The 19,391-nt window shown below is 38.0% G+C and overlaps 1 protein-coding gene across 1 annotated transcript in view; it reads left to right on the top strand.

Moving 5' to 3' along the window:
- LOC137248776 (zinc finger protein 845-like) overlaps positions 1-19,391 on the top strand; it is a 102,039-nt gene that overhangs the window by 400 nt on the left and 82,248 nt on the right. The window contains exon 2 of the mRNA XM_067779678.1: positions 69-339. Coding sequence (XP_067635779.1) covers positions 69-339 — 271 coding nt within the window. The remainder of the gene's footprint in view (positions 1-68; positions 340-19,391) is intronic.

The following is a 19,391-nucleotide window of genomic DNA, read 5'->3' as shown; positions in this document are numbered from 1 at the left end:
TGTACCTTCATGTATATATCATTTGATTATAATAGTAAACTCAATTTGTACCCTTTACTATGCACCAGGAACTGGAGGAATACAAAATTGATCCTCTATCCGTCTATAACAGTATAGAAAAAAATGAAACTGAAACAATAAACATGGTACGCAGCGATGAAGATTTATTTAGTATGATGGAAGGAGATGTGAAAACTGAGATTTCTGTTGAAATATTGAATACTTCTGAAGTTTCCGAAGATGGTTCAACATGCCCAACAATCTGGAGCTGTGATATATGTAATATGGAATGTCCAACAATAAATGACCTTAAAGATCATGTTATCGAATTCCATATGGGTAAGTTCAATCAAAAGCTGGGTGCAATAAGTCTTGCATTGCGTATGCTTTAAACTCTGTTAAATCGGATATGCATTGGACGCTTTAATAATTTAATACCATCCCCAAATATTGCAAGACGTCCCTCCTTATATTTAAGATAGAAACGATTTATAGAACCTGGAACATTACATGGTACTATAATACAACATAGTTGACGCATCCAAAAATATCGGGAGAGGTGATATTCACGAAAAACCGAAAAATTCCCCGAGTCCCTTTCAAACTGGTTGTGGGATCCATAGTATATTTGCGTTGGCGGCGTTCGGAAGCGCTTATAAAAAATTACCCTGGCCGTTCACTAATGTGGGATCAAATATAAATGCGTGCAAAATCCCTTTGCACACAAAATTTGTCTCTGTGTACAGCAAAATTACAACAACCACATGAAAATTGGCAACTTCAACCGCGTAGTCATGAGCTCTGTTATGACGTTTTGGTTTTTACTGAGACATGGTTGAAACCAACTGTGTTTAACTCTGAGATATTAGCAGATTCTTATGATATCTTTAGGAACGACCGACGAAACAGAGTTGGTGGAGGCGTGTTAATCGCCGTACATACCAGGTTCTCTGCTGAGGAAGTGTACTTCGATGATTCTTCTGATGTTGAAATCCTCTGCGTGCGAGTTAAACTTTTATCTACATATAAATATTTTGTTGCTTCTTATATTCCGCCCCAGTCAGATATTTCTATATACTTAAAACATTCTTCCCTATTGAAATTTATATTTGTTTTTCAAGGTCTGTTGATTCTGTCTTATTTGCTGGCGATTTTAATCTGCCCTTTGTGTCGTGGAATTTTATTGACGGAATGCTAGTCCCCATTGCTTGTAATGTTGTATTCTACAAGTTTTTAAATGACCTTGCAGACATTGGTCTTTATCAACTTAACAGAATTCATAATAAATTTGGCAAATATCTTGATTCGATTTTTTCATACGACACATCGAATTGTTCTGTTACTCGATGTGATCCAGTGGTATTGCCTGAGGATGTTTATCATCCAGCACTTTCAATTTACCTGGATTGTCTTAGCTCACCGGTGCGGAATACTACCGATCCGAATGCGTCTTCGCGCCGGTTTCCGTTTAGAAAGGCCAATTGGTCTTTACTAATCGACAAAGTCTCTAAAATAAAGTGACCTGAGTACGACGGAGATATTTAAGCGAGCTCCGTCCATTTCACCAACGTTTTACATGCGATATTCCTCAAATGTGTGCCTTTTTCCAAAACCTCCTCAGCATCTCCAGCTACTGCTTGGAGGTCTAGAGAACTTAATTATCTAAAAAACAAAAAAACACACTTCTTCAAGCGTTTCAAATTATCTGGCTCTAATAGTGACTATGCTGCATACTCCATCTTGCGTCTTAAGTACAACAGGCTACAGATAAGATGCTATAAGAATTATCTGATGAAGATTAAGCATTGGATCTCTTCCAATCCAAAAACATTTTATTCCTTCGTCAACTCCAAAAGAAAAATTAAAGGGTTTCCTTCTGTAATGAAGTATAACGATCGGATTTCTAGTATTGACTCAGAGATTGCAAATATGTTTGCTGGCTTTTTTAAATCTAATTACTCGACTATCCCTGAGTCCTCTCCGGTGGATTATCAATACATGTTACCTTCGCTTAACTCAGTAGGTATCCCATATATTCATATAGATGAGGTACTAAGGCATCTGGAAAGACTGAAAATTTCCTACTCCAGTGGACCTGATGAAATACCATCTGTTGTGCTGAGAACTTGCGCTCAATTTCTTTTTCAACCCCTTACCTGCTTATTTAATGCCTCTTTGAGGCAAGGGATATTCCCTAAGAAGTGGAAGGAGTCGTTTATAATACCACTTTATAAAAGTGAGAGTAGATCTTGTGTCACAAACTATAGAGGAATAGCCAAACTTGGTGCTATTCCAAAACTATTTGAATCAGTTGTCACAAATCAACTGGCTTTTGCAGTATCTTCGGCAGTGGACCTGTCACAACATGGCTTTTGCAGGGGTAAGTCCATTGTGTCTAACTTGCTGGAGTTCACAACCCTCGTATCCAATAACTTAAGGACGAACTGCGAAGTTGATGTCATTTACACTGATTTCAGTAAGGCGTTTGATAAAGTTTCCCATTCCTTACTCCTACTAAAACTCGATCGATTGGGTTTTCCATCACGGCTTCTCTCTAGGGTCTCTTCGTACTTGGTAGGTAGAAAGCAAACCGTTGTGTTTAACAATTGCTTGTCTGAATTCATCAATGTATCTTCTGAAGTTCCACAGGGCAGTCACCTCCAGTGTTGTTTCTGCTCTTCATTAATGACCTCCCAAATGTTTTGAAGCGCTGCATACCGTTGATGTACGCTGACGATGTCAAACTGGTTATGCCCATTCGCTCACCTGAAGATAGGGCACTTCTTCCATTGGATCTGAATAACCTGGTTGAGTGGTGTGACGTGAACGTCATGTCACTAAATTTACCGAAGTGCAAGTTTATGTGTTTTACGAGGAAATCTTTTAAAACCTATCAGTACATGGTAGGCGATTATATCATTAAGCAAGTCACAAACTTTACTGATCTTGGCGTTATAATGGACCCTAAACTGGACTTCAAATTACATATCGAATCGTGTGTGAATAGGGCTAGAGGCACTTTGGCTTTCGTAAAAAGGTGGTCAAAGGAATTCAATGACCCCTAAGTCACTAAAACTTTTTTTATCGTTAGTAAGACCTATATAGGAATATGCTTCCATTATCTGGAACCCGCGTTATCAGGTTCATAGCGAAAATTGGAATTGGTCCAGAAGCAATTTTTGCTCTTTGCTTTAAATCATTTGCCCTGGGATCCATCAAGGAACCTACCGCCCTATTGCAGCCGGTTAAAACTTTTACAGCTGCCTTCACTACAGAGCCGTAGGGAGATGCTTGGCGTTTTATTTATGGTAAAACTATTAAGGGGGATGATAAACAGTCCATTTCTGCTTGGCGAGGCGATGTTTAATGTCCCTTTTAGGCCCTCTCGGTATTTCCAACCGCTATATTTAAATACATGTAGATCGAATTTTCAAATGCATGAACCTCTTCGTTGTCTGTGTCAAGATTTCAATAATCACTGCAATAATATTGATACTTGCGACACACTTTACAGTATAGAAAAATATATACTCACTGCCTTGAACTCATAACTGTTGCAAAATCACATGTTAAACTAAATCTGTTACCTGCTCCAGTTACTTTGGGCGGGTGGCTTGGAATCACGTCCTTTCCTACCTCCCACACATCGCAGCCCTACTCATTGTGTGTTAAATATAAATCAGCTGCTGGAAATTCCGTCCATTCCGACAGCACTAATAATCAATAGTTACTTTGGGCGGTTGGCTTGGAATCACGTCCTTTCCAACCTCCCACACATCACAGCCCTACTGTTGTTTTTTGTGGAACGATTAGGTTACTCCCCGAAGGCTTTGGGGAGTGTTATCGATGTGATGGTCCTTTGTCGGATACAGATCCGATACGCTCCGGTAACATAGCACCATTAAGGTGCTGGCCCGACCATCTCGGAAACGATTTATATGACCACATTGAACCTTCAGGCCATCCCTCCCTCCCCACCCCCAAGTTCCATGAGGAGCTTGGGGTCGCCAGAGCCTCGTCTGTTAGTGAAACGGAATTCGGCGCTCGAAGGTGAGGTTGACAATTGGGTTGGAGAAGCTATATATTGCGCTACACAACCCCACAGCCCTACTCATTGTGTGTTAAATATACATCAGCTGCTGGAAATCACGTCCATTCCGACAGCACTAATAACACTGGACCACGAATTTCAACTTTTTCTCTTTGCCGTTATGAAATTCGTATGTAAAATCACCCCCTGATTTCGAAAATTGAGTTCATTTTTGATTCTATGGTACGGTTTTTGAGATATTTGCAATTTACCGTTATTCGAAAAAACCAAAAAGATGGCTCCCTTTAATTACGTATATCTCACGAACGGATAAAGCAATTGCAAAAAAGTTTACAGAGTCGGAAAGGCGATAAAATTTTCTATGAATACATCCTACATTGTTTTTTTGCTCAACCAGACAGTTTTCGAGATATTAGCTTATCATTTCAGATTTTTGTTTTTTTTTTATGAAAAAATATGAAAAAAATTACTTTTTGCGAGGGCAATCCAAAACCACAACTTTTTATCCAGATATTTTTCCTTTGCGTAAAGCTCTGTTTAATTAGAAAAAAGATAAGCTATCATCGAATAAAATCGATGCAAAACTACGTAAGTTATAAGCGATCAAATAAAAATACCCAGGTTGCGCAACTTCAATGTATGTATACATACATATATTAAAGGTATAAAGTGCAAATGGGATATTATCCGGATAAACGAATAACACCATAACAATGATAATACTTTTTATTTAAATAAATCAAATAGTACTTTTAATACTCGAATTGTTTTATATTAGGTAGAGAGGTTGCATCGAAAGGAAGAGTGGTTGGGTTCGAAACCTGCTGTAGGCATGTAGTTATAAACATGTATTTCCGTCACTTATGGGTAAGTATGCAGGTAGATTTTCAAAATTATAAGACACAAAAAATGTTTAAAGCCTACATCTAAAGCAGGTAGTATTTTCTTTTCCCGGCTTCGTATAAAAAGGAACCTTTCTGTCTAGGTAAGATTTGATTTTATCAATTTTATTCTTGTTCCGAGTATAAATATGAGTTAATGCGCCTTGAAACTTCATAACATCTGCAAGGCTCGCCGAAGATAGTTCAGTTCATAAGTCAAATTTCAAAACCGTGATTTATTAAAAAAAATAAAATGAGTAAAAGGAAGCGAGAATTTGTTTGTAATAACGATCCAGATATGTTCTGTTTCATGTGTGGCCAATATACTATCATAAGGCGACGACGAGTATTCTCAGATCATATGAAAACTTTATACTCCAAGTATTTTGGCATTGAGCCTAAAAATGCTGAAAAACCATGGACACCGAACACTTTGTGTACATCGTGTCGAGTAGAATTGATTCAGTCGGAATCAGGACAACAAATAAAATTTGATACACCAATGATATGGAGAGAACCTACTTGCCATTCAATAGAGTGTTATATTTGTCAAACAAAAGTAGTTGGCATTGGAAGATCAAGAAGAGTAACCTATGCCAGCGTACCTACAGTGACATTACCAGTACTACATTCAACGGCAGTTGCGAGTCCAGTTCCATTGTCAACAGTAATATCTGAGTGCGGGGAATCAAGTTGTACTGAATTTCGCATGGGAAACGAGAGAAACGTTCTGTCACAAGCACAAATTAATGATTGGATAAGAGATTTGGAACTATCCAAGGAAAAGGCCGAGATCCACGCTTCTCGTATGCAACAATTTAAATTTGTGTCATCCGATGTTAAGGTGATATATTGTAGAACTCGTCACGAACTATTTTCCAAACACTATACCAAGAAAGACAGTATATGCTACTGCAACGACATTCCTGGTTTATTCAAAGAGTTTGGTCAAACATATGATTCAAAAGACTGGCGATTGTTCATAGACAGCAATAAACTGAGTTTGAAGGCTGTATTATTGCATATTTGTAACAAAAAGCCTTCTATCCCGATCGTACATGCAGTAAATACAAAGGAAACCTACGAGGAAACGCAAAAACTACTCAATTTTATCAAATATGAAGAGCATGATTGGAAAATATGTTCGGATCTCAAAGTCGTTGCAATGCTATGCGGTCTACAAAGTGGCTACACCAATCACTGCTGCTTCCTTTGCAATTGGGATAGCCGAGCTCGTAGGGACCACTACGTCAGAAAGGATTGGCCGGAAAGAGTCGAGTTTACCGTTGGTGTGGATAACATACAAATACACCCCTCTTGTCAAGAAAGAGAAAATCATACTTCCACCCTTACACATCAAGCTCGGTCTCATTAAAAACTTGGTTAAGGCTTTGGACAAAGAAGGCGAAGCATTCGACTATATGAAAACAATTTTTCCAGATATTTCTCAAGCCAAGATAAAGGAAGGTATTTTTGTTGGAGCACAAATAAAAAGTTGATCAACAGTAATCAATTCAAAAGACTACTCTCATTAGTTGAGGCAGCAGCGTGGGAATCCTTTGAAAAGGTAGTTGCTTCTTTTCTCGGTAGACACAAAAGCCCTAACTACGAGCAGATAGTGAACGACTTAATCAATAATTATGCGAAAATGGCTTAAAGGCTTATTAAAATTAGTTTCCCAAAATTCTATAACTTGTTTCCTAACTAATATTTTCTTTCCAGGCGTAAATATGTCCTTAAAAATTCACTTTCTGCACTCACATTTGAGCTTTTTTTCCGGCAAATCTTGGCGACGAAAGTGACGAACATGGCGAAAGGTTTCATCAGCAAATGAAATTAATTGAGAATCGATATCAAGGATTCTGGGACGTCGCAATGATGGGTGATTACTGCTGGTTTCTCATAAGAGAAACCGATCCTAAACTGAATAAGCGTCAAAGTAGAACACATAATTATTTCGACTACATAGTAAAATCAAATTAAGATAAAGATTATTAGAATATAGTTTAAACATAAATAAATTAAAAAAAAGTTAAAAATATGGGAAATTTCATTCATAAATTGAACTTTTAACTAAATAGAAACAGAGCATAGCTAGATATTTCACTCTTCTTTATACCATACATACGTTTTGAGGTATACGTTGAAATTGCCCAACCTGGGTATTTTTATTTGATCGCTTATAACTTACGTAGTTTTGCATCGATTTTCTTCGATGGTAGCTTATCTTTTTTTTTAATTAGACAGAGCTTTACGTAAAGAAAAAACATCTGGAAAAAAAGTTGTGGTTTTGCAATGCTGCCCTCGCAAAAAGTAATTTTTTTCATATTTTTTCATAAAAAAAACAAAAATCTGAAATTATAAGCTAATATCTCGAAAACTATCTGGTTGAGCAAAAAACAATGTATTATGCATTTATAGCAAATTTTATTGTCTTTCCGATTCTGTAAACTTTTGCAATTGCTTTACCCGTTCGTGAGATATACGTAATTAAAGGGAGCCACCTTTTTGGTTTTTTCGAATAACGGTAAATTGCAAATATCTCAAAAACGGTACCATAGAATCAAAAATGAACTCGATTTTCGAAATCAGGGGGTGGTTTTACATACGAATTTCATAACGGCGTCTCTGGTAAATTTTGGCCGTCGACCAGTGTAATCAATAGTTACTTTGGGCGGGTGACTTGGAATCACGTCCTTTCCAACCTCCCACACATCGCAGCCCTACTATTGTGTGTTAAATATACATCAGCTGCTCGAAATCACGTCCATTCCGACAGCACTGATAATCAATTCCGTTGCTCGGCATCACAGTCCATCCCGACAACTGATTCAATAATATATGTACATATATACATATTTTATAATATAATTTTGCTCACTATGTATGCTTGTTAATTTTACACTGTAATCCGCATTTATATTCATTCATTCATTCATATTTAGTCTGATTAATTGTAAAATTTGTAGACTAACAAATAAATAAATAAATATATCTCCCGACAGAGTTAAAACTTTTCTTTTCCGCCTTCGGATAATCCCAATATTTTTGGACTTTAATTAGCAGTCGACCCTTGTTTGAAATTATTCCGATTATACAAGCTTTATAAGCATATTTTTTGAGGCTAACTCTTAAATGGGTGCTTGGTAGGTCAAGGAAAAATATATTAGTCCATGGTCCGATTGCCTCCAGACATCACTTATTTTCAGAACAACAAAATAATATAACTGTACTAAATGGGAATGAATATACCCGCGGTAGGTATGAATGTCGTAAGAGGCGACTAAAATACCAGATTCAAGGGGTTGTGTAGCGCAACCTTTTCAGGTTGCCAGCGTAATATATAGCTTCTCCCAACCCAATTGTCAACCTCACCTTCGAGCGGCGAATCCCGTTTCACGAACAGACGAGGCTCTGACGACCTCAAACTCCTCATGGAACTTGGGGGTCGGGAAGGAGGGATGGCCTGAAGGCCCATAGCAAAGTTGTCGACTATTTCTAAACTTTTGAGTATATTGTGACACAAAAAATGTATTTTGCGGTAAAACCTCTTATCAGTAACAGTCAGCATGGTTTCATGTCCGGTAGCTCCACTGTGACAAATTTTGCAATTTTTTCTGACTATTGTCTATCCGCATTTAATAATCGTTTACAAGTCGATACTGTATACACTGATTTCTCAAAAGCGTTTGATAAAGTTAATCACTCAACCCTAATTTCTAAATTGCTTTCTTTCGGTTTCCACTCAACATTTCTTTCCTGGATTCCTAATTTCTAAATTACTTCCTTTCGGTTTCCACTCAACATTTCGGTCATATCTTCAACAGCGTAGTTGTGTTGTCGTAATTGATAATACTCACCCTGACTCCTTTATTGTCACCTCTGGCGTGCCGCAAGATAGTATTTTGGGGCCACTGCTTTTTGTTATCTTTATAAATGATATTTCGGCCTGCTTTCAGCACTCTAACGTTCTTTTGTACGCTGATGATTTAAAGGTTTTTGGAACCATCTCAAATGCCACTGACGCGGAAAGGATCCAATCTGATCTTGACAATGTTGCTGTGTGGTGTAATACCAATAATCTGCCGCTAAATGTTGGTAAATGCTTTCATGTTACCTTCTCCAAAGTCCGCGATAATCTCCCACCTCTTTTTTATTGGAGGCACCCGCCTCTCAACCCTTAGTGAGATAAAATACTTAGGGGTAGTATTCGACTCGAAATTTTCCTTCACTACTCACTTAAATGCTACCATTGCTAGCGCATATTCGATGCTCGCCTTTATTCGGCGCTTTAGCTCTGATTTTACAGATCCCTACACTTTAAAATTATTGTTCATTGCGCTTGTTCGCTCTTGAATATGCTTGCTTTATTTGGAGGCCTTAAGGCTGGAATGTGTACAAAATCTTTTGTTCGTTTAGCATTGCGTTTGTTCAATTTCTCTGATCCGATTCCCTCGTATGAAGGCAGGTGTGCACTTATTAGCCTACAGTCTCTTCAATGTAGAAGAACCATTATCTCTCTTACTTTTGTCTATGACATTATTCGCGGAGCAGTTGATGCACCTTGCCTCCTCACGAGTATCCGTTTTTGTATCCCGAGCAGGCCGCTCCGTAACAGAGTTACTTTTTACACGGACAATGCCAGGACCCTCTATGCCTCTAATGCACCTTTGTTTAGAGCCATGACCGAATTTAATCTATTCTCAAATTCTTTAACCATCGATTTTTCTTTGCCTAAGCACACTTATAAATCAATACTCAGTGATATTTGTGTAATCTGTAATTTCATTGTAGTACAAGTGGTGTGTAATTATCTTAGTTTATCATTAGAAAAGCTAAAATTCTGTTAAATAGTCTGTAAGGCCTGAAGCACCCTAGACTGTAATTAATAATAATAAATAAATAAATAAATATAAATCGTTCCCGAGATGGTCGGGCTAGTGGCTTAATGGTGCTGTGTTACCGGAGCGTACCGGATCTGTATCCGGCAAAGGACCATCACATCGATAACACTCCCCAAAGCCTTCGGGAAGCAACCTTATCGCTACAACAACTAGAACAACAACATGGGAATGAATACTCGTTCGCTGGGGCAACCGAAATCGCCAATAGTAACAATAAAGAAGGAAGATTTTTGACCGATCAATGCACTGCCGAATATTGAAAAATTTCTCGAAGTAGTGGTAAGAAATCAACCCGTGGATTTCAGAGAAGGGCACGCTTTCGAAGAGGCGTTTAACCACGTAAGATCAAACTAGAAAAAAAAACTAAATAAAAAGTTTACTTGCGGCCCACAATGAAAATTGATTACATTTTAAGAGTGTATAAAAGAAAAACTTATTAACAGATAAGTAAAAACAAAATGCAAAAAAAAAAAAACACCGAATGAAATTTTAGAACTGATTAGAATCAATTTGAATTCCGACAGTGTGAACCAGGGGGTCAATTCACGTTCTATGAAGTGATGCAGCGAAAAAAAAATTCATGCTCGCTGAGAAATACATTTTTTCATTTTATCACATCACTTTTTTATATTAGGCGATCGTGTTATTTGCAATAGGTTAGGTTAGGTTGCAAGGGCTGAGCTGGACACTATGGTAACAGCGCACTACTTAGGCCACCAATGGGCCCATTGTAATACCCAATACGGTCTCAAAGAGGACACCTACCCTGCCTAAAGCGGGTCCAACCACCTCGTGGAAATTATAAATTTTGCTAGAGCATTTACTCCATAGCTAGAGACCTCAGCGAGGTCATGTAGAAAACGTTTACCAAGGATGGCCAACCTACGCCTATTACCGCATTAGAAACATTTCATAACTCCGGCATTTTCTGTTGAGATCCCTTCAGAGCTTCCAAAATTGTATCTACCCACTCTGGCCTTTCCACTTCCACACGATGAGCTTTGTATGCTGGTTTACTCAATAGTGACGCCGTTTCCTGAGTCAATGCTTTGGGTTCGCGTATGTGGCTCGCTTCGTTTCGACGTCCCGTATGCCATTTATAAAGCTCTGAATCTTCACTCTTTCCGTGTATTCCACGGGTACATCCGCATTTGCAAGATGAGCCAATCTTTCAATGTCCGAAACAAACTCCTGCAAAGTCTCGTTAGCTTTTTGGTAGCGGTTTTGCAATTCTATTTGGTAGATCTGTTTTCTGTGTTCGCTTCCGTATCTTCGTTCTACAGCGGCCATCAATGCTTCGTAACTGTTACGTTCGTACTCTGGGATGGTCTGTAGGATCTCAGCAGCTGGTCCCTTTTAAAGCCACGAACAATGCTGCAACTTTATCTTCGGCATTCCAGTTGTTCACTGCTGCGGTCTTCTCAAACTGAAGCTTAAAGACCTGGAAAGGAACAGAACCGTCAAAGGATGGTGTTTTTACCTTTGGATTGCTTGCTGAAACAGCTGGGCGATGTAATTGCAACTCCTGTATACGACCTCTCAAAGCATCCACCTCGGCTTCGATTTTTTCCTCAAACTGCGTTATTTTTTCGTCCATACGCGCTTCGAGTTTTGATGATATACGCGCCTCCTGCGCTTCGAGTTGTACTGTTATGCGTGCCTCTTGTTCTTTCAGTTGTGTTTCCATCTTTGATGTTATTCGTGGCTCTTGGGATTCCATCTGTGATGACAAATACGTTTTCTGTTCTTCTAGTTGAGATGACATATACGTTTTCTGTTCTTCTAGTTGAGATGCCAGTTGAGATGTTATATCTGTCCTTTGCGATTCCAGTTGAGAAGCCACTGTCGATGTTTGAGCAGATATTGCAGCCAAAATCATGTTCAAGTCTGTGCTCGTAACTGTCTGCGTAACTGTCTCTTCCATTTTTGTTGTTTCCTCGCCTTCAAGATGAAAGTCATACTCTTCCACGTCAATTCCTTCTTATTCCATTGCCTCTCGTAGTCGTGCCTGAAGTTCGAGTTTAATGCCGGTTGTATTCAATCCACGGCTTTCCAACTCCTTCTTCAGTTGCTGGATCTTCAATTCACTGAACTTTGCCATGTCCTTGTTGTCCTCTGGAATTTATTCAACAATTCCTCTTCTGACACCAATTGTAACGAATTTACTGTAACTCCGCTTATTTTCAACTTGCTTCTTACGTTCGTATCGCTAAATTGTCGAATAAATAAATCAAATATTTAATAATGCAAAACGGTCTTTATTAGACTACTTTGAATAACACTTATACTTCACAACTGTTATCGTGTTTAAATCAAACTCAAGTCAGACTACTCCGCTTTTGCCGCTTTTATACTCTTTTCTGCTTCGTTAGGATATTCCAGATGTTTCTCCTTGTAGAATGTTCTACTTGTTTACCCTAGTAATTGAGCTACATATATGTATACCTATTTGTAGTTTATAGACTCTCACATAGGCATATGCGTGTACATATGTGAGTAATACTCTGACTGTTGACTAACTATGTACATCTGTGTGTGAGTTATCTCTTCGTTGCCTTGTATGCATGTGGGTAAACGACGGTTAATGTGTTTATGTGTATTTCCCCGCTGCGTGTATGTAAATGTTGCTTGTCGTAATGTGTACATAATGATTTATTTATTTACGCACATATTAGCCGTGTTTTTTAACACGCGCGTATACGTTTCGTTTGCGCGTGTTAAAAAACGCCTATCTTCGCTTAGATAATGCTTAGGAGACCCATCTAGCGGCTGTGGTAAAACAACTAGCTACAGCAACAGGGTGTACCGAAAAGCGGAGACGCAACGCTCTGATGGCCATAGGGTATAACATATAGCTGAATCAGTTGCGATGAATTGTGGACACACATATAATACATAGAATTAGTGTACAGGGTGAAACAAAGACACATATTTCAGTTACATCTGAGTATAATGCGTATTGAAATTTAGTAGGACAAAATTTATGCGCAGCAATTTCAGAGGTGTATTTATAGTTTGTCTCTTAGCAGTCAATATAAAGTTTAAGCGTAAACGGATATACGCGTGTTAAAAAACACGGCTATTGCTTAGAATCACCCTAGCGATGTGATGTGAGTATCACTTAGTGATTCTAATATTCGTGACAATATATATAGATTAGCCTTTACCCGTGGCCTCGTCCGCAAGGAGAAAATAAAATATATGGACTATTCACGTTAACCTGCTTATCAATTTGTATTAAAAAAATTGTCTGTCTAATATATTTCATTTTTGCAATAGAGTATAAAAAATAACTAAATGAGCTGATAACCTGATAGGATCCCCAAATTATCGAAATTATCCAGAAAAAGCCACGAAATTACCCCGATGGTATCGCGGACGGATCCCGAAAACCATCCAGAAATGCTCCCGAAAGGGTCTCCAAATAGTCCAAAAAAAGTCCGGAAATGACAACGACGCGATTCTAGAGTGATCCATAGAACCACACAGAACTGATCCCTGAAGGGTACCCAAATGATCCCGAAATAGTCTCGAGAAAGTTCCGAAATGACCCTGATCGGATCCCGAAAATCAAAAAATTATTCCAGAACGGTCCCAAAATGATCCCGAAATGACCCCGTTCAGGGTCTCGAAAACCATCTAGAAATGATGCCAGAAGGGTCCCCAAATAATCCCGATTTAGCCAAAAAATGTTCAGAAATGACCCTGAGGGGATCCCGGACGGATCCTGAAAACTATCCAGAAATGATGCCTGAAGGATACCGAGAATGTCCCGAAATGATCCCAGATGGATCCCGAAAACTATCCAGAAATGATGCTTGAAGGATACCGAGAATGTCACGAAATAACCCCGGCGGGATCCCAGATGGATCCCGAAAACTATCCAAAAATGATCCCGGAGGAATCCCCAAATAACCCTGACATAGTCCCGAAAAAGTTCCAAAATAACCCCGACGGGATCCCGGACTGATTCGGAAAACCATCCAGATGGGATAAAAAGTATCCTATGTCGGTCTCCTGGTTCTAAGCTACCTCTCGCACCAATTTTCAGGCAAATCGGTTCATCCGTTCTTGAGTTATAGTGTAACACCACTTTCTTTTATATATATCGATTTTTCACGGGCAATTTCAACGGTGAAAAAATATTCGTTAAATGAAAAATATTTGACAATAAATATCACTTTTTTTTTTAACTGAATCGCATATCAGATGAACTGTTGAAAAATGTTTTCACTTCACGACTTCATAGAACGTGAATTGACCCCCAGGTTACAAAACGTAATCTCTACATTTAGCTATGTTAGTGAGAAACCCAACCCCAAATTCTCTGTAAAATTTACTTCATATTACTAAAATCTCAACGCTTACGTAGTAGCAGGTATTAGCTAGTTGTTAAGTATATTTAATAATTTAAGTTATAAATTTAAAGGTCGCCAAAAATCTCAAATTATCTAATAATTTAAGGTTTAGGCCTAAGCAATTATAAATAATTACATTTTTTAGATAAACAAGGTCCAAGGTCATAACGGTGTTTTTTTTACCAATATCTCGTTATCTAAAAGTACATTTATACGGCACCGAATGCGTCATCTTGGGTGCAAAAATCCAAATGCGATTTCCGAAATTACTTATATGGTCACACATCACCGCATTTGGTCGTCAAATGCAATCCACACGGCTTTTGGCATTTTCTTATAAAATAAACCCGGCAAGAACACAATGGTTAACTATCATAATCTTCAGCTTCCATTTCTCATACTAAAGGCCAAATTAAACTTCCTCAACCCTAACGCCATAGTCGTAACCATACCCATATCCATATCCACCTGGATCACATTCCATTAATGGTGCATTAACCTAAAAATCGCGAAAATTTCATAAAAATGAAGAAAACGCAAAAAATTACAAACATATTCCACAAAAAATAAGTCTCTTAGTCATAACGTATCCAAAACAATTAATAAAATCTACAAAAAGTTATTAAATTCACCAACTCAAATATTTTTAGGTTATGGATATGGCGGAAAACCAATTGGTTGGCTACGATACGGTTACGACCTTAGCGTTACGATATGACACCAATAATCGATTACATTGATTCCCATAAGATTGGTCGAATCAGCTGTTATAAGGTTACCGATACGGTTACCGATAACACACCAATGTCTGCAGCTTAAGGCCCGGTTTTTCTGTGCGAGTTTGAACTCCAGTTAAAGTTGACTATAGTTTAACCTTGCCACTTTGTTCGATAACATAAAATTTTGCTACTGTTGAATATTCACAAAGTAATGTCGTTTTATTTTAGATCGTGTTCAAACAGTGTTGCCGTGTGCATTTACGTTATTCATTTCATCTTCACCATTGCTAGTGCTACCATATTGTTAACACTACGGCTTAATCTACTACAGCTCGCCCAACCTGACAAAGTGATCGGCCTCGATCACATGCTGTTTATGTTTGTATCTATCTTTTACAAACTTATTTTACATAAGTAGTTATAATGGTTCAGTGTCGCTTTCTTTGGGTTTTCATCTCTTCATATTACGGGCCTCTATTACACTATCGTAGGGTATTTGCGTTATTTGCCCATTTTCTATATCTTTAACTACGTATCGATCTTTGGGAAGCTTCTTATGGATGAGAGATACGGCCCCTTAAATTTTGGCAGAAGCTTTCTGTTAAGTTCCGCTGTAGTAACCACATTCTTAATTACTACAAAATCTTTTTCTTTGAACTCATCTGATCTGCCTGGTTTTTGTTCACTGCGACCTAGGTTGTATTTCTGTACTTTCTTAATGCGCTCCTCTGCTTTTTCCCGCAATGCTTCTGTTTTCGTTTTGACCGAAGGGATGGGAGGGGGCCTAAGTGGTCCAAATGCATGGTATGAAAAGGTTCTGGATGTTTCGGTATGTTGTATAAATTTGTACCCGTTTTCTCTGGTGCTGAATACATGATGCATTTTATGCAATTTTTTTTGGAGTTTTTTTATCTTATTTTTCATATCCGTGAACCAATAATTCGCTATAAGTTGTTGATAACACATCGATTCCTTGATGACCTAGTTGTTCATGTGTTGAACGTATTAGTTCCCTTTCGAGTTCTGCCGGCACAAGAAGTAGTAACCGGTTTTCTTTTTCCTGAAGACTACGCCATTTTCCATCGCGTATTTTGCCATTTCTTCCTTCTCTAGTTTTTGTTTTAAATTAAGTATATCTTTGTTTCTATTTTGCATAATTTGGAGTTGAAAGTCTATGTCTTCGCTATCTACTACACCTATCAATTCCTGTGACTCGTTTTCAATCCTACTTAACGCATCTACATGCGTCATGTTTTTAGCCGCTCGATGGACTATTGTATAATTATAGTTTTCTAGTTCCAGCGCCCACCTTGCTATTCTACTATTGATTGACTTTTTGCTAAGAGTTTGTGCTAAGGAGTTGCAATCGGTAACTATTTTAAATTCCAAACCGTCTAGATATACTCTGAATCGACGAAGTGCATAAATGATTGCTAATGATTCCAGTTAAAAACTGTGATACCGTTTTTCGGCGTCTGACGTTCTCCTGGAGAAATAAGCTACTGGGTGGAAGTTTTTATCAGATTGTTTCTGTAGCAAAATAGCACCAAAACCATAGGAACTTGCGTCACAGTGTAGTTCAGTGTCCTTTTTATGATTGTAAATTGCTAATACCGGCCCTGATATTAAATGTTTTTTAAGATCTTCAAATGTTGTAAGGCATCTCTCGGTGAATATAAACCTAGCGTCTTTTTTCAGCAGTTCGTATAAAGGACGGGCTATAACAGAAAACGATTCAACGAATTTGCGGAAATATGAACACAATCTGTAACGTACACCTAGTGTGGATCCGCCCCTTTGCGCAATCAAGGTGGATTGTCCCCAGCTAGCTCAGTGTGAGGGGTCGGGGCCCTTAACCCTTGTCCACCTTGATGCGGGGCGGATGTTACAATCATCTCCTCTTCCTGTAGAGATGGACACACCTCGCAGGAAGCCCACTCTACCTTGGACCGCTGATGCTCCCAAAAGACCCTACATACTCACCCTAATGTCATCTTCACCCACCCCAGCCGATTTAATTAGCAAATCATGTTGATTTCTTTTCTTATTTCAACTTAACATTTTTTTATTAAAATATCTTATTCTATACAAAAATTCAAATAAAAAAAAAGTTCTATGAAAAGATTCAAAATTTTAAGCTTATTCCCATAAGAGAATTATATGTATGTAGGTGAAATCAGATTTATAATTCAGATACGAATATTTATGATTTTTTTTGTAAAAAAAAAAGGACAACAAAATTCTCAAAAGAAATCGACTAATAAACAACGAGAATCATATATATAAACATTATACTTATACATATAATCGTTTATCATCACAAAAAAAAACTCGTAATTTAAAAAAAAAAAACGTATATATGAAAATTCACAAAAATAAAATTTTTATACAAATGGTATACATAAATCCCATATAAATCATTGGGTCTTCTGACAAGAGAATATATTCATGCAAGACAAATTTGACACAAAATCGCATTACCACATTAAAATATGTGTCGTTAATGAACAAAACGAAACTGTAAAATATTTTCTTAGGCCTTTCTGCCACCAAAGTTAGGCCAAACTTTTATGCGCTCAGTAGGAGCGAAATAAGAAATAGATTCAATACCCTAATGCCTACCTAACAGAGCTCTATTATGGAGGTTAAGGGAGATTGGTGTGAGCTGGTTTTTTCCAGCTATAAAAAAAACGGCAAGAACGTATAACTTTATTTAATTTTAACCCTTTGGCCCCCTTTTGGTCACTGAACAGCACTTTACAATTTATACCTTGAATTTATTCGACTTTCCATAAAATTTGATTTGGACGCAAAAAAAGACTAAATTTAGCCTACCATCATACGTATATTAACTGTGATCTATGAGACCTTTTGGTTATTTTATTTCCCAGTTTTGGTTATTCAATTTCCCAGCTCTTGATTTCGGATGCATTCACCACTTCGGATTGCAGTCTTCGCTAATTATATTAGTAACAAATATCCTTTGTAGCATCATTGAAATTGTAAATGTTGATGCTAATTGGTTGAAATGACCTATCCCTGGCGCCATACAGAAGCCTATGGGCGTTAGTGGTGATACTCCTACCGAAGGAATGAAGGAGTTTTATTAGCGCGAATTTAAATTGATTTGAGGATTTCACGCCAATTTGGCGTTCACGCTCCTCAAGCATTTCATATATCCTTGTTAAGTCTAGAATTAGACTTTAGGGTGGATATAAAACGAAATTTATCCCAAAAAAAAAAAAAAAATGAATTTACAACAAAAATCATTATAAAGAAATTATTTTAGTGAAATTTACAGAAGGGGGAGTGGGGATTTACACTCCCTGAAATCCGGGCCTGCATACGCATTATGCCAGAGCCGGATTTCTGAAGATGATTGGTGACCGAAGTCGAAGTGGGGGTTGCGCGAACCCCAAAGAAAGTCCCTATATGCACATACAAAAAAACGAAAGTATTATAACACTCACCAGGTCCTGGATATTCCACATCGTTTATGCCCGCAGAATTTTGGCTCCTGCCTTAATTTGAACGTTTTTTTTTTGTCGCCCGAGCGCGCGATATATATTTGGCTTTTTTGCCTTTTTATGGGGGTTTTTATTTTGGTTTTATTTTTATAAAAAAAAACACACCACTTTATTTATCAAAACTAAACATCGGTTATGACTTTTCGCGCACAGGGATAATCGGTTTAAAAATTTTTTTAATAATACTTCAACAAAAATTTGCAGCGGCGCGCTGTAGCTTGTGTGCTACTATATTGGACGACTATAACTCTTTCCCTACAGTTAGCTATTCTTATATAAACTGTGTTCGTGGGGAACTCCGTTTTCATGTGTCGTTTTATCTCGTCATCCTTACATCAACTGCAACCATTGTCGCTCTATAGCCATCCCTGTCCTGTCCTTATTTCTCCACACCATTATCGCTCATCTGGCAACCCTTCGAATCGAGCTTTTACAAATTTCCCCATATTGGGAATTTTGTTGGTATTCTTTAATTTGACATTTCGGGTTTGTTTACATTTCGTTTTTATGGAGCAGTGGTCGACTGCTAATGGTGTCCAAAAATATCAGTAGAGGTTTACAACGACGGCCAAAAGCCTCAGAAGAGGTAATAATTAAGAATAAATACAATTTTCCGGTGGTTGTTGGTAGTTTTGATGATTTTGTTGCCCAACACAAACAAATTGTGCACTTATATAAGTGACTAATGCCCAAAATAATAAAAAATGGGCTTTCTTTTCTTTCTTTCTTTCTTCTTCCGTGCGTACCTTAAGAGTCTCCGGCTTTGGGCCTTTGCTCTCTATTGCCACACTCGAGCGGGACAAGGTGCGCTCAAAGCCCAACGCGGGGAACACCCACACCCTGACAAATCCTACGAATGATTGTAACTCGCGTTGATTTCTAGGTCTTAGAAATTCTTAATGGTATTAATGTGACTTTCGGAAGGTCATATTCCACGATCTCTTACTTTAT

The sequence above is a fragment of the Eurosta solidaginis genome, chromosome 4 (genome assembly GCF_040869045.1).
Source record: "Eurosta solidaginis isolate ZX-2024a chromosome 4, ASM4086904v1, whole genome shotgun sequence".
Lineage (NCBI taxonomy): Eukaryota > Metazoa > Arthropoda > Insecta > Diptera > Tephritidae > Eurosta > Eurosta solidaginis.
This window is presented reverse-complemented; position numbering and strand designations above follow the sequence as displayed.